This window comes from Stigmatopora nigra, chromosome 17 (assembly GCF_051989575.1).
Source record: "Stigmatopora nigra isolate UIUO_SnigA chromosome 17, RoL_Snig_1.1, whole genome shotgun sequence".
NCBI lineage: Eukaryota > Metazoa > Chordata > Actinopteri > Syngnathiformes > Syngnathidae > Stigmatopora > Stigmatopora nigra.
Genome location: NC_135524.1, coordinates 8,595,816 through 8,610,000, shown reverse-complemented (window position 1 = coordinate 8,610,000; position 14,185 = coordinate 8,595,816). Strand labels below are relative to the sequence as shown.

General features: G+C 35.7%; 1 protein-coding gene across 4 annotated transcripts in view; it reads left to right on the top strand.

Moving 5' to 3' along the window:
• The window catches only part of bcr (BCR activator of RhoGEF and GTPase), a 70,736-nt gene that overhangs the window by 29,344 nt on the left and 27,207 nt on the right, over positions 1-14,185 (top strand). For 3 of the 4 annotated variants that reach the window (XM_077737758.1, XM_077737757.1, XM_077737760.1), the window contains exon 2: positions 9,551-9,735. In XM_077737758.1, the coding sequence (XP_077593884.1) occupies positions 9,551-9,735 (185 nt within the window). Of the gene's footprint in view, positions 1-4,097; positions 4,127-9,550; positions 9,736-14,185 lie in introns of those variants that run through there. The other variant, XM_077737759.1, reaches the window with a different exon arrangement.

Here is a 14,185-nt window from a genome sequence, read left to right as displayed (position 1 = left end):
ATAGATAGATAGATAGATAGATAGATAGATAGATAGATAGATAGATAGATAGATAGATAGATAGATAGATAGATAGATAGATAGATAGATAGATAGATAGATAGATAGATAGATAGATAGATAGATAGATAGATAGATAGATAGATAGATAGATAGATAGATAGATAGATAGATAGATAGATAGATAGATAGATAGATAGATAGATAGATAGATAGATAGATAGATAGATAGATAGATAGATAGATAGATAGATAGATAGATAGATAGATAGATAGATAGATAGATAGATAGATAGATAGATAGATAGATAGATAGATAGATAGATAGATAGATAGATAGATAGATAGATAGATAGATAGATAGATAGATAGATAGATAGATAGATAGATAGATAGATAGATAGATAGATAGATAGATAGATAGATAGATAGATAGATAGATAGATAGATAGATAGATAGATAGATAGATAGATAGATAGATAGATAGATAGATAGATAGATAGATAGATAGATAGATAGATAGATAGATAGATAGATAGATAGATAGATAGATAGATAGATAGATAGATAGATAGATAGATAGATAGATAGATAGATAGATAGATAGATAGATAGATAGATAGATAGATAGATAGATAGATAGATAGATAGATAGATAGATAGATAGATAGATAGATAGATAGATAGATAGATAGATAGATAGATAGATAGATAGATAGATAGATAGATAGATAGATAGATAGATAGATAGATAGATAGATAGATAGATAGATAGATAGATAGATAGATAGATAGATAGATAGATAGATAGATAGATAGATAGATAGATAGATAGATAGATAGATAGATAGATAGATAGATAGATAGATAGATAGATAGATAGATAGATAGATAGATAGATAGATAGATAGATAGATAGATAGATAGATAGATAGATAGATAGATAGATAGATAGATAGATAGATAGATAGATAGATAGATAGATAGATAGATAGATAGATAGATAGATAGATAGATAGATAGATAGATAGATAGATAGATAGATAGATAGATAGATAGATAGATAGATAGATAGATAGATAGATAGATAGATAGATAGATAGATAGATAGATAGATAGATAGATAGATAGATAGATAGATAGATAGATAGATAGATAGATAGATAGATAGATAGATAGATAGATAGATAGATAGATAGATAGATAGATAGATAGATAGATAGATAGATAGATAGATAGATAGATAGATAGATAGATAGATAGATAGATAGATAGATAGATAGATAGATAGATAGATAGATAGATAGATAGATAGATAGATAGATAGATAGATAGATAGATAGATAGATAGATAGATAGATAGATAGATAGATAGATAGATAGATAGATAGATAGATAGATAGATAGATAGATAGATAGATAGATAGATAGATAGATAGATAGATAGATAGATAGATAGATAGATAGATAGATAGATAGATAGATAGATAGATAGATAGATAGATAGATAGATAGATAGATAGATAGATAGATAGATAGATAGATAGATAGATAGATAGATAGATAGATAGATAGATAGATAGATAGATAGATAGATAGATAGATAGATAGATAGATAGATAGATAGATAGATAGATAGATAGATAGATAGATAGATAGATAGATAGATAGATAGATAGATAGATAGATAGATAGATAGATAGATAGATAGATAGATAGATAGATAGATAGATAGATAGATAGATAGATAGATAGATAGATAGATAGATAGATAGATAGATAGATAGATAGATAGATAGATAGATAGATAGATAGATAGATAGATAGATAGATAGATAGATAGATAGATAGATAGATAGATAGATAGATAGATAGATAGATAGATAGATAGATAGATAGATAGATAGATAGATAGATAGATAGATAGATAGATAGATAGATAGATAGATAAAAATAAATTTTTCCTATAGAAAACTAATTAATCTGTTCCCACCCTCTGAAAAACAAAAAAAGGATATTACAATGGAAAAACATTTTAATTTGTTCCAAGGAAAAATTTATTTATATATATATATATATATATATATATATATATATATATATATATATATATATATATATATATATATATATATATATATATATATATATATATATATATATATATATATATATATATATATATATATATATATATATATATATATATATATATATATATATATATATATATATATATATATATATATATATATATATATATATATATATATATGTATATGTATATGTATATGTATATATGTATATATGTATATATGTATATATATGTATATGTATATCTTTCCACAATAAAGTGTTTCCTCTGGCAAATTTTCAAAGCAAGGCATGTTGTTTATGTTGGGCTAGCCTGGGTGAAGTACCCCATCCCGCCCAACTCTCTCAACCTGATAAAAAAAAAGTACATTTGGAAACATGCAATTAGTCTTTCCATCTGATCCATTCATTCTATTTTTACCGAGCACATTTAAACCCACACGGGTCGAGGGTGTATTGCACACTTTCGCAGAGATTGAAGTGCCAGCTTTCAGTGTTACTAAATTAATGAGGCTGCACACCGCCCTCACAGATTCATGCTGTTTCGCCACGGTCTTCATGATACATTAGAGAGGCCGACACTTAAAAACTTTGACCGCCATGGTCTCAATACAGAGCGGAACATCTAAATCAAAATGTGAGAAAAAGCATGCTGATGCAACAGGGTGCACCTTTTTGGTACACAAGGTAAATAAAATTAATTAAACTAATGCAATAGAATGAGCAGAGTTGCATATAAGTAAACAGGACTGTTTATTTCCTTTTTTAGAAACATTTAAACATTTACAAAGTGTTCCTTAACTTCTCGGCAACTAGTACTTCTACTTACGAAATTATTTAGTTTGTAACTTAAACATTTCGTAAGTTCTCTTATTCTTTCCACACAACTACCTACTAAACCTTTTAAAATAGGTTAAGTGTCCCAATTCTGCATGGAGGATGAGAGGAAACACAAAAATGAGAGAAAATTGTAAGGAAATAATATATTAATGTCTTAAAATAAATGAAGCACGTGAAAATGTGCCCTGCGCCACTGAAATATGGGAATTCAAAATAGAATAACGGCTAAGGAAATGCATTTACTTTTTGGGGGATTTCATAACTTGGATCTTTTTTCGTATCTCGAGTCACTCATTTGCAAATAAAGACATTTGTAACCTGAAACTTTTGTACCTAGAGGCATTCGTAAGTAGAGGTGTGACTGTACTTCCAATGTATAGATAAAACTGTCCCTGCAATTTGGGATTGAATTGAATACAAACAATTCAGAAACTAGACTAAAACCATTAAAACCTTTTGAGATCCATCTCCACGCCAAAATAAACTGTGTCATATCAAAAAGATGGCCAAACAAACACAAAACACTCTTTAAACACACTTTAATACTCCTGTATATACTTTGGCCTTGCTAGATATTGGCTCTGTTTCACTATGAAATCCGTCATGAGGGCAATCAGCTCCTCTCTGCAGACTGAAACCAAACATCTTTTATATTTTAGCAGCTTTGCCAGTCAAAAGTGTGCTCTAATGAGTGTCTTCTATAGTTGAAACAGTATTTTAGAATGGTGTATTATTAATCAGTATGCCTTAGGCTCCTGCATAATGATTCTTTCCTACTGACTTCAGTGCTTGACAGTAGAGACACGACAGACACTTATGGATTCAAAGGTTTCCCTGGCAGGTTGTCTGTTCTTATGTGTATTTTCAATAATGCCAGCGCGTGTTCTCCTCGAAAGTGATCCTGAGAAGCTGCAGCCTGAAGAGACGTGAACACGAGTGAGCAATGTGACAAAGATGTAAGACAGTTGGGGGAAGCTGACTAGACTTAACTACACACTGTGTGTTTTCATAATGGAGCTCACAGAACTATGATTGGTTGGTTACTTTTTTAATTAAAGACTGTGTGTCTGTACAGAGTATCTGAGTGGCCTGCCAGATTCCAATCTGCCCGTCTTTTCATGACAATACTGAGCAGCTGTTTTCTTGTATCTTTCATTGTCTGTGCTAAAGTGGGTTAGGTTTTGTGTTGAGGTGAGTTTATTTATCTGGAATTAAAATAGGATTGGCTTTCAAATGTATTCATTCTTTGTTATTCTCCTAGGAACGGTTTAGTTTTGCACTTTTTATCGTCAACTACTAATCAAAAATCGCAAAAATGAGGTTGCATCATTTCTTCTCTTATTTCTTTAACCAACTAACTAAGGTTGCCAAAGATGATGCAATCCTCTTTATTGAGCTGGTCTATTTATTTGATACAGTTTTACACTGAGTTCAGAGCCGCCATTTTGTCATGGGGCAATGCTGTTTTGTATTCAGATTGACCTCAGTTTGCCTAAAGTTGAGGTCTGTGTACATATTCCTGTTCACATCAAGTAAAAATTAATTGTATAATGGCTTTAAACTCGGAATTTTACGATTTTTTTTATCCCAATAAGGTTAGATTTGGGATTAAAATGCCATTTTGATATAAATTGTGGTTCTCTGACCTCTAGCACTTGATGATAATATGACCAAATGAGACTGGATGGATGCAATAATGTGAGCTTATTTGTGTATGCGAGAATTGATTGACAGTAGAACAATAAAACGGACTGGATTGTTTGGCCAGAAAAAAAAATGGTGAAACATATTACCATAATAGTCATCGTCCACCTAATCCAACTGTGATTTTTTTCCCACCTGCAGCTGGAAAAATGACCAATTCCTCCTCTGCATCGTTGTTACCATATAAACACTGTGGTGAAATGTGGGTGTGTATGGACTTGGATGCTTTTGAGACAGAATTTGAAGAACTCCTGAAGGAAATCAGTAGCTTGGTGGGCTTTCATGTGATCTCTGTCGAGAATCTTTGTGTTTTCTTGCTCTCTGGGCTTCCCTGTTACATCTGCCGAGGGGGGTGGGTCTTTCAGGAGAAGCGAGAAGTGGGAGGAGGGGAATAGAAGGACGATAATGTTCTGTGAAGAGCATGAGGATGCCAGCTGTGTGCATGCCGCAACATCAAAAAATACATGAACGTTTTCATTGTGAAAGAAACAACAACCCGGAATCCCAAAAAAGAAGAGACAGTTATGTGAACAGTATTTATGCATTCATTCTTAAGCAGTTAAACAGAAATGCTCATTAATCTTCAATAGTCCTTCATTTGTCCTTCAAAAATCATATGGGTAGCTTTGCTACTAATACAAACAAAGTTCTTTATTAGATTAGATTAGATTAGGTTAGATTAGATTAGATTAGAAATTTTCATTCATCCCGGGAAATTTTACTGTTACAGTAGCAAGAGGGTGACAATAGAGACAAAGGAAATACATTTTAGACATAAATAAATAATCAATAAATTAATAAATTATATAAAAATTATGAATATTATAATTATATATAATTACAAATAAAACTAAAATTATTGATGATGCAGAAAGATTTCTGATATGCACAGAGCCAACTAATCATGTGATTGAAAATTGAACCTAATGTCATTTTTAAGAGCAGAATTAGGTGAACAGAAGTGTTGTTGATTTTTAAAAATATATTATTCTATTTTATTTTTAAGAATTAAGATGGCCAATTTTGACGTGGGGCAGCGCCTGGCAGAGATCATTCCAATTCTGCCCGCAATCTGTTGTGTCAATGGCAATGAGACATGATCAATGGCACTTTTCCCAGTTCAAAACATTTAACATCTATTGTTGTCAGGGGTACGGATGCCCCCAAATTGGGCCTAACATGTCTTTTTATAAGACCAAAATCATGTAAAACAGTTTGTATTTTTTTAAATACCAAAGCTACAAAACGTTAATTCAGTCAATCAATTTTTGAATCTCTTATCCTCACAAGGTCCGCGGGGGGTACTGGACCCTATCCCAGCTGACAATGGGCACCAGGCAGGGGGACAACCTGAATTGGTGGCCAGTCAATTGCCGGGCACAAGAAGACAGACAGCCATTCATGCTCACATTAATACCTAGGTGCCATTTTGAATGTTCAACTTACCTAGCAAGCATGTTTTGGGGATGCAGGAGGTGTTTTGATAATTGAGTACTTCTCAAACAAAACACTTAACGCGTACTACACCCGAGAACTATATTGTTTTAGATTGAATGAACCCATTTTATCTTGTGTTTTAGCTGTGCTTGGTTTTAATCTAAGTCTTGTATCAATACACTCTCAGAATACAATTCAAGGACACGGCATCTTGTGGATGTGAAGTTAAAGCAGGAGTAGGGAACCTATGGCTCGAGAGCCACATGTGGCTCTTTTGATGGGTGCATCTGGCTCTTTGCTAACCTGTGAGCTAAAATATGGAAATCACTGGTTACAAAACTGAGATATTACATCTAGAACTGCTTTAATCTTCATTTTTTTGCTGTAGACTCTTCTAGAACGCATCCTCTCATTGATTACTGTTTTTTTTTCCAAAATAGCTGCACAACTTTATATTCCATCCACCTAGCTTTGGAAAAATGTCACGGGACATACTGAGGCTTTGTGTGTGTGTGTGTTTTCTGAGTGGAACACATTTTTGTGCCCTCAGGCCAAAAAGAGTATTCAGGCACCATTTTTTTCTTGCCAGCGACCACTTCTGGGTTTTAAAGGAGAGCTTGAACCACAAACATAAATACAAACGTTAAACTCTGTGTCAATTAAATATGGGAAGAAAAGACGACAAATGAATCACTTTCCCACACAATCATTTTTTCACCCTAGCAAGAGTTCCAGTCATCTGATTTTATAGAGTTTGGAAATTTTGAGTACTGATCCGATACCTCCGCAGTTTCTTAACCTATTAAACAATTTGTGATTGATTTTTTGTTGTTTCTTTTGAGAGTGTAATTGTCCATCTTGATAATTTGGTTGATTTTGAGCCGTTAAAAAAATCCTTAAGCTTCATCTTTTGCCATCTCATTCCTATTAAAATGTTATATAGTAGAATAAACTTTAACTCTTTTTTGCTTTGTAGCCCAGCCGGCCCGGTGACAGACTGGTTTCTGCCTCACAGTTCTAGGGTTGAGGGTTTGATCCCAGGTCTGTCCTCACTGTGTGGAGTTTACATGTTCTCCCTGGGCTTGCATGTTTTTTTTCCTGTGTATTCTGGTTTTCTCCAAAAAAACTCAGCATAGACTGATTGAACACTGTAATTGTCCCTAGGTATGAGTATGAGCTTGAATGGTTGTCTAATACCCCAAAATTGGCTGGCCACCGATTAAGGGTCTCCCCCAACTGGTGGCCGAGGTTAGGTGGCATTGGCTTCAGCACCCCTCGCGATCCTTGTAAGGATAAGCAGTTCAGAAAACAATGAATTTCTTCCAAATTGTTCAAGAGATACCACCCTTTTAAACATATTCAATGTGTATTTTAAGTAGCGTTTGTTATTATTTGTTTATATAACAATTACTGTCAGGTTATTAAATTTAATGAATGCATTTTGCACTTGTGGTCTGAGGGTCATCAAGTGACCATTTCCTGTCGCTGTTGAAGTTTCCAAGGTCAGATTTGTAAATGACAATGTTATTTTACATTGAGCCCGCTAATAAAAAAATAAATACATATAATTAAAGAATAGTTTGTCCATACATACATCTTCCGTACCGTAACGACCATTCGCACTCAAAACCATACCACCACCAGCGGAAATTGAACCCATGCTTTGCCGCACCGCTGCAAGCAAGTGAACCACTACACTATCAGGCGCCTTTAAAGAAAAACTAAAAAGAAAGAAAGAAGAATAAAAAATATATATAATGCAGATCAAGTCATTTCACTTGTACTGGGGGGGGGGGGGGTTGTTTACCCATCAGCTGTCAACATTAGGAAATAGCACCCAATTGGCAATTACTTGGGGCGGTGCCGTAATAGTAGTACATTGTAATCTAGAATAATCTAGAACAATAAAGTATGCTGGTGTACTTTGTTTTTCATTTCATTGTTGTATGTTTTGTCCGGAAAATTGTTTGATAGTTCCAATAAAACTCTATTTATAACTTAATAATTAGCTTTCCTTTAGTCTTTGTGTATGATACAGTATGCTTAAGTGTACAATTATCCTGATCCGATTAAGCGTTTGCTGAGATGGTTGAAGTTCTGTGGTTTACTTTCTGTGCACAGAGTCATTGCTCTTATCTGCACATGCACAGTGTTTATATGATTAGTCAGCACATGGGAGACCAGACCAGCTTTTGGGAGAAGTAATGCTTTGTTGAAAATAGAGTTGTGTGAGTCGGAGAGCAAAATATTTTGGTCGACTCTCTCTGGCACGCTTGATGTGTTTCCCTCAGCTGTAACACACCACATTCCCATCACTGCTGATTCATACCTCCTGGACTTTGGAACTTTTTTAATACATCAAAAACTTTTTGTCTGCATGGTATCACGCCAAGCCACAACGTTGAGCTACAGCAAGGTTCCAACCAAAATATCATATTTTGTTTTGGGGTGTAGAGAGTTTGTTCTGCATTCAGTTCAATCACTTTTCTCAACCATTTCTGGTTGCAGAGGGAAGTCATAATAATAGACATTGCAATAGCTAGACATTTTATTTTAACGTATAGAAAACAGTGGCCCTCAATGACAAATGAGCTCACTATGTTTAAATTAGTGGTATCCCCATCAGATGCTCGTTATAGGTATCGCAGCCTAACGGCTATTGTTGGAGTTTTGGACAATATCCAATGTGATCTCAAGAGCGAATCCGATCCAAGATCTGTGTGTGTTTAGTCAAACATGTCCGCTGATTGGGACTATTTCTCGTTAGAAACAAATGATAGAAACAGGATTTCTTCTCGAGGTGCTAGCAGGGATCATTAAAATTAAATAGAAAAGACTTGTCATTGGTTAACGCCATTTTTATTATTAAATGTATGTGTAATTTTTTTGTGTAATCCAACGGTCCGGCAGACAAGTAGTTAGCGCATCGGCCTCACAGTTCTGGGGTAGAGGTTTCTATCCCAGGTGGGTCCTCACTGTGTGGAGTTTGCATATTCTCGCCAGGCTCGCGTGGCTTTTCTTCAGGTACTCCGGTTTCCTCCCGCATCCCAAAAACATGCAGGGTAGGCTGGTTGAACACTATAAATTGTCCCCAGGTATGAGTATGAGAGTGAATCATTGTCTATCTCCTTGTGCCCTGCGATTGGCGGGCCACCAATTCAGGGTGTTCCAGCACCCCCATAACCCTTGTAAGGGTTAGGGTTAGGGTTGAGCGGTACGGAAAATGAATGAAAACAAGACACTCACACCTATGGGCAATTTAGAGTGTTCAGCCAGCCTACCATGCCTATTTTTGGGATATGGGTGAAAAAAAAGAGTATCTGGAGAACACACTGGGGATTCAACCCTCGATTTCTTGCATTTATATTGGATAGTAGCTATATAACAATGATGCATTGCTTGCCCTTTTATGTATTTATATCTTTTTGCCTTCTACATACCAATTAATGTTCGTTTGTTGGTTTCCAATGATAGATGGCCATTACACTGGCACTCCTCCATCTTATGGGTACGATGCCGATCGGGCTGAGGAGCAGCGGCGACACCATGACATCTTGCCGTATATCGACGACTCGCCTTCTTCCTCGCCTCATCTGAGCTCCAAAAGCCGAAGCAGCCGAGACACTCTTTCCTCTGGATCGCTGGAGTCCTCAAAGTCGGTCAGTGGGTTACTTTACACTTCCCCTTTTATTGACTGTGTATTGCAAACATATCAGTATGTTTATTAGTTTGCTTGAATGCAACTACCTAATCTGGTTAAAAATTTCAACTTGATAGGTCGGTATTTCTGTTTTAAAAGTTGGTTAATAACTTATTGATCAAAGTGGCATGTCTTACTGAATTCAAGGTCTGAAATCTTTCTTCTTTTTCCCATGTTTTCCATGGATTTCATAGCTTGATCTTATTTTTAAATTTGGCACCAATAGAAACTTTTTTTTGTAAATTTTTTCTGAATTCTCATCAGATCAAGTTTTAATTTTTTGTCCATCCACCCAATATTTACAAATTTTGAGGGACTGTCCCTTATCCCATTTTTTCGGACAAAATTTTGAGCCATTCACATGGCTTTAAACATGTGACAAGTAAATATAATATAACTGGCATGTGGACGAAATCAAGCTCTGGTCATGACACTGTCATACAATTGATCATAGTTTAAAAGATCTGACGTTCTGCTCTACTTAATTTTTTTACTGGATCCATTGAGGTTTTCCAGTAGTATCACATGTGTTAAGGCTGTCCACATATCAGTCAATGAACATAGTGCAATTTTATAGGCTTTCAGGTCATACAGTTCTTTTTTTTTTAGTCATGGAATATATTAACAATACAGAGAAGAAATTTTGCAAGCTTAATAACCTATAGTTTGGTTAGGATCAGTGAAATTATAGTAGGTATGAAAGCACCCTGAGAGACTGATAACTCATATCCAGATCTCCAAGAGCAAAACCTCATTAACATTTAATCCCACAGTTGGGAGTTGGCTCACGCTTAAATTACAATAATTGTCAACATTCCCTTTTGACCTCAATATGTAGAAAGTGGGCTAATATATTCTTACCGGAATAGGCTCATCAAAATGCTGTAAATTGATAAGGAATCGAATCTGCCATTTGGGATGCTTGCAGTCTGGCTGGAGCCTCAGGAGCTGTCATTTACAGATGGAAGTCATGCATTTTCAAAAGCAGGCTGTTTCTCATCTCACAGTAGGCATATTTACCACGGTCTCTGTTTCATTTCTAAAAGAGAAAACCTAAAAGGTTGCCAAGGAAATTGGCCAAATGGTGAATCAACATAGACAACCACGTATTGAACCGGGTACTCAATATTTTTTTCCATCCAGTCATTCTCAGTACAGATTCACCTCACTTGAATCCCGAGTGAGTTTGGGTCAATCTCAGTTGAATTTGGGCAAGTATTTATCTTGGGGAAATATATTTGACTCTCTCATGACACTGGGTTTTGATTTTGTCATCCCAAAATGAGCATTAGTTTGCTTTAAGGTGGAGTCTGTTCCTCGGAGATTAGAATAGGCTAATATAATCTCTGCCCCCAGACTGCTCTTGAAGGAAGAAATCACATCAGTGGTTGTGAAACCGTATCAGTGACTCCGCCTCCTCGTCTGCCACTGCTTGCTTTCAGTTGACAAGCTTGATTGATGTTTACAGTCTGCCAATAATAACAATTCCACCTATCAGATGTCTCATTTTTATTAACACGTGTGAGTCCATTTTGTAAACTTGCAATGAGTCAAGAGATTTTAAAGAGCATTTAGCCTGTACTGTACTCGCTTAGGTTAGCACGTCGGCCTCACAGTGGGTGTCTTGGGTTCAAATCCAAGTCGGTGCTCCTGTGTGGAGTTTGCATGTTCTCCCCAGGCCTATGTGGATTTTCTCCGGGCACTAATCTAACCTAACTATTGAAGGTGGATCACAACAGACTCACGAGGGAGATGTGGCGAAAAAGACAATGCAATGTTAACATAAGCAGCCTCTTGCGTCTCGGCCACCTGGCTATCTCGTATGCTCATATCTCAAAAATTGTCTCGTATCTCAAGGCAAACATTTGCCTGGAAATGTACTCATATCTCAAATTTCTTGTATGTTTGGGCACTCGTATGTCAAGGTATTACTGTACAACGAAAAATCAGCACAACTGAATTGGTGAGTAAACTAAGGAAACGGCACTACTGGCCGGTAAAACTCAAAATGAAAGTATCATAGTAATTATGTGGGTTAATCAGTACACACAATTATCACAATAAGAAACACACCTGTACAAAGGCAGGAGAAGTCAAAATGCGGGATTGGCACACACAGCGAGAAAGGCAGCCGTCCGACTGGAACTGGCTCTGGTTGCAGTCTTAAATACTGAGTGCCCCTAATGCACAACAAGTGTGTCTCTCGGCCCGCCTATTCAGTTCAGCCGGGTGCTGGAAGAAAGGATGAATACTGGAAGCCAGACAAACATGAAACATGAAGGAGCTGCAAGGCAATAAGAGTGTCGGGAGACAGCTAATAGGAGGCCAGAAAAAAGATGCCAGATAGAAAATTGGAAACCACCTATATGCTGACAATTTTAAGATAAAATATAGAAAATGTATTTATGTTTTTGGTTGTTCGTTTTTTGTTTTGGTTTTTCCATTTTGCTTGAATTGTTTTTATATCTTGTAAAAATTACAATTTTCCTCATCAGTACAGACATTTGTAAATCGAGATACCCCCATATTGGCATTATGCTAAATCCTCCCATATTTCCCTAAACTCAATAAACAAGATCTGTATAAACATGAAATTGACTAAATTTCTAGCTGAGAGTGACATAAATGCCACTTGCGGTCCAATTTGTACTCCGGAAAGTATGATTTTCTGAGGCATTGTTATATACAACTGGCACGGAACAGCAATCTCAACATGCACAGTTCCAATATGTGATTCAAATAATATTAAATAAGCCAAAGTAATGTCACATTTACCAGGGACAAAAACATTTACTGTGTGATAGCTCCATTAGAGTGCAGTCACAACAAGAGATGGGAAAAGTAATCAAGTTAGGGATTTCACAGGGCAGGGTTGTCAGAAAAAAACAATGCTAAACACCTTAGACTGTGAGAAATAGAAATTTTGAAAGGTTAATAAAGTGAATTACGGGGCATAGATTGCAATTTGAGCGTTTATCGAAGCTGACGTTCTCTTGCATTCTGCAGGAACCGAGCTATGGGTTGGGAATAATGTTATTTTAATCGATGCTGGTTAGTTTCCAAATGTGCCTCCTGAGCTGCAGTTTTCATGCTTTAAAATGGTGATTTGAATACATTTCCTAAATGCAGTGGTACCTTCAGATACGAGCTTAATTCATTCCGGGACTGAGCTTGTAAATCGATTTACTCGTAACTCAAATGAACATAACCTATAGAAATGAACTAAAAACAAATTAATTTGTTCCAACCCTCTGAAAAAACACCAATAACAGGATATTGGATTGGGAAAACATTTTTATTTGTTCTAATTCGCCATCTATTAACAAAGTCACAAATAACTAGTGGTTTAATAGTACTAAAATGTGTTTAATAGTTCTAAAATTAGACAGATTTTGCAGAGGGGAGAGAGAGGGAAAGAGAGGGGGGGGACTTCTTGTACAGCAACGCGCTCGTAACATAACATAAACTAATTTAAATGAACTTGGATTACGATGCAGACACACTCAGAAATAAATTTAATCTAACCTTACACTAAACCTAATTCTAATTTCTTTTAAATTTTAACCTATCGAGGGTAGTTTATCTTGTACTACCTTCAAAATATTCAAAAAATGATGCACACAAATGTCCTCATAATTGGATAACGCACGACCACTTGCCAACGTGCCCGGGAAGTAGTACTTCTCTTGTATGAGCGACGGAAAAAGAAGAAGAAAAAAAAACACTGAAATAATGCAAACGCTCCACCCAGTGCTCCCAGTGGTAGGCTTGTAAATAGATGAGCAATTATTCTGTTCTTTTTCCTAGAGGTTAGTGTAGCTCCTCAATCTTTTCCTACTCCCTCATTATTCTCAGCATGTCACATGATTACCTACTTTTTGAAAGGAGGATTAGATATCATATAGCTGTGCCAAATATCTTGCTACACAGCCTGTAAATTGTGGTGCAAGATAACTTGATGACTAAAATTCTTCCCAACCAGAAAGACAAAAAATGTTTTACAGAGATGGGCTTTTGACTGGCATCTTCTCTGGTTCCATGGTCAAACATGCTTGAGCCATTTCCACACTTTTTTCACATTTCGGTGAGTTTGGTAGAGTTCAAATTTGGACCGCTAGCCAAGTCTGTGTACTGCATAAAAGTCGAATCCCAAACCCACTCTTTGCACAAGTGATAACATAAAAACATAGGCCTAAATACTGCTTAATGTGCTGTTTTATTAGGCCCTTACAATGAAAGAAAGAACACCGTGAAGCCAAGACAGACTCATTAGCGATAAATAAAAGATGATATGTCTTGAGACGTGGGTATATCCTCGTCTGTGTCTGGGCTCGTTTTATTGACTCATTTCTTTTTTTAACTTTACTTAGCATCTTTTAATGTTTGCAGCTCTATTGAGGTCATCTCAT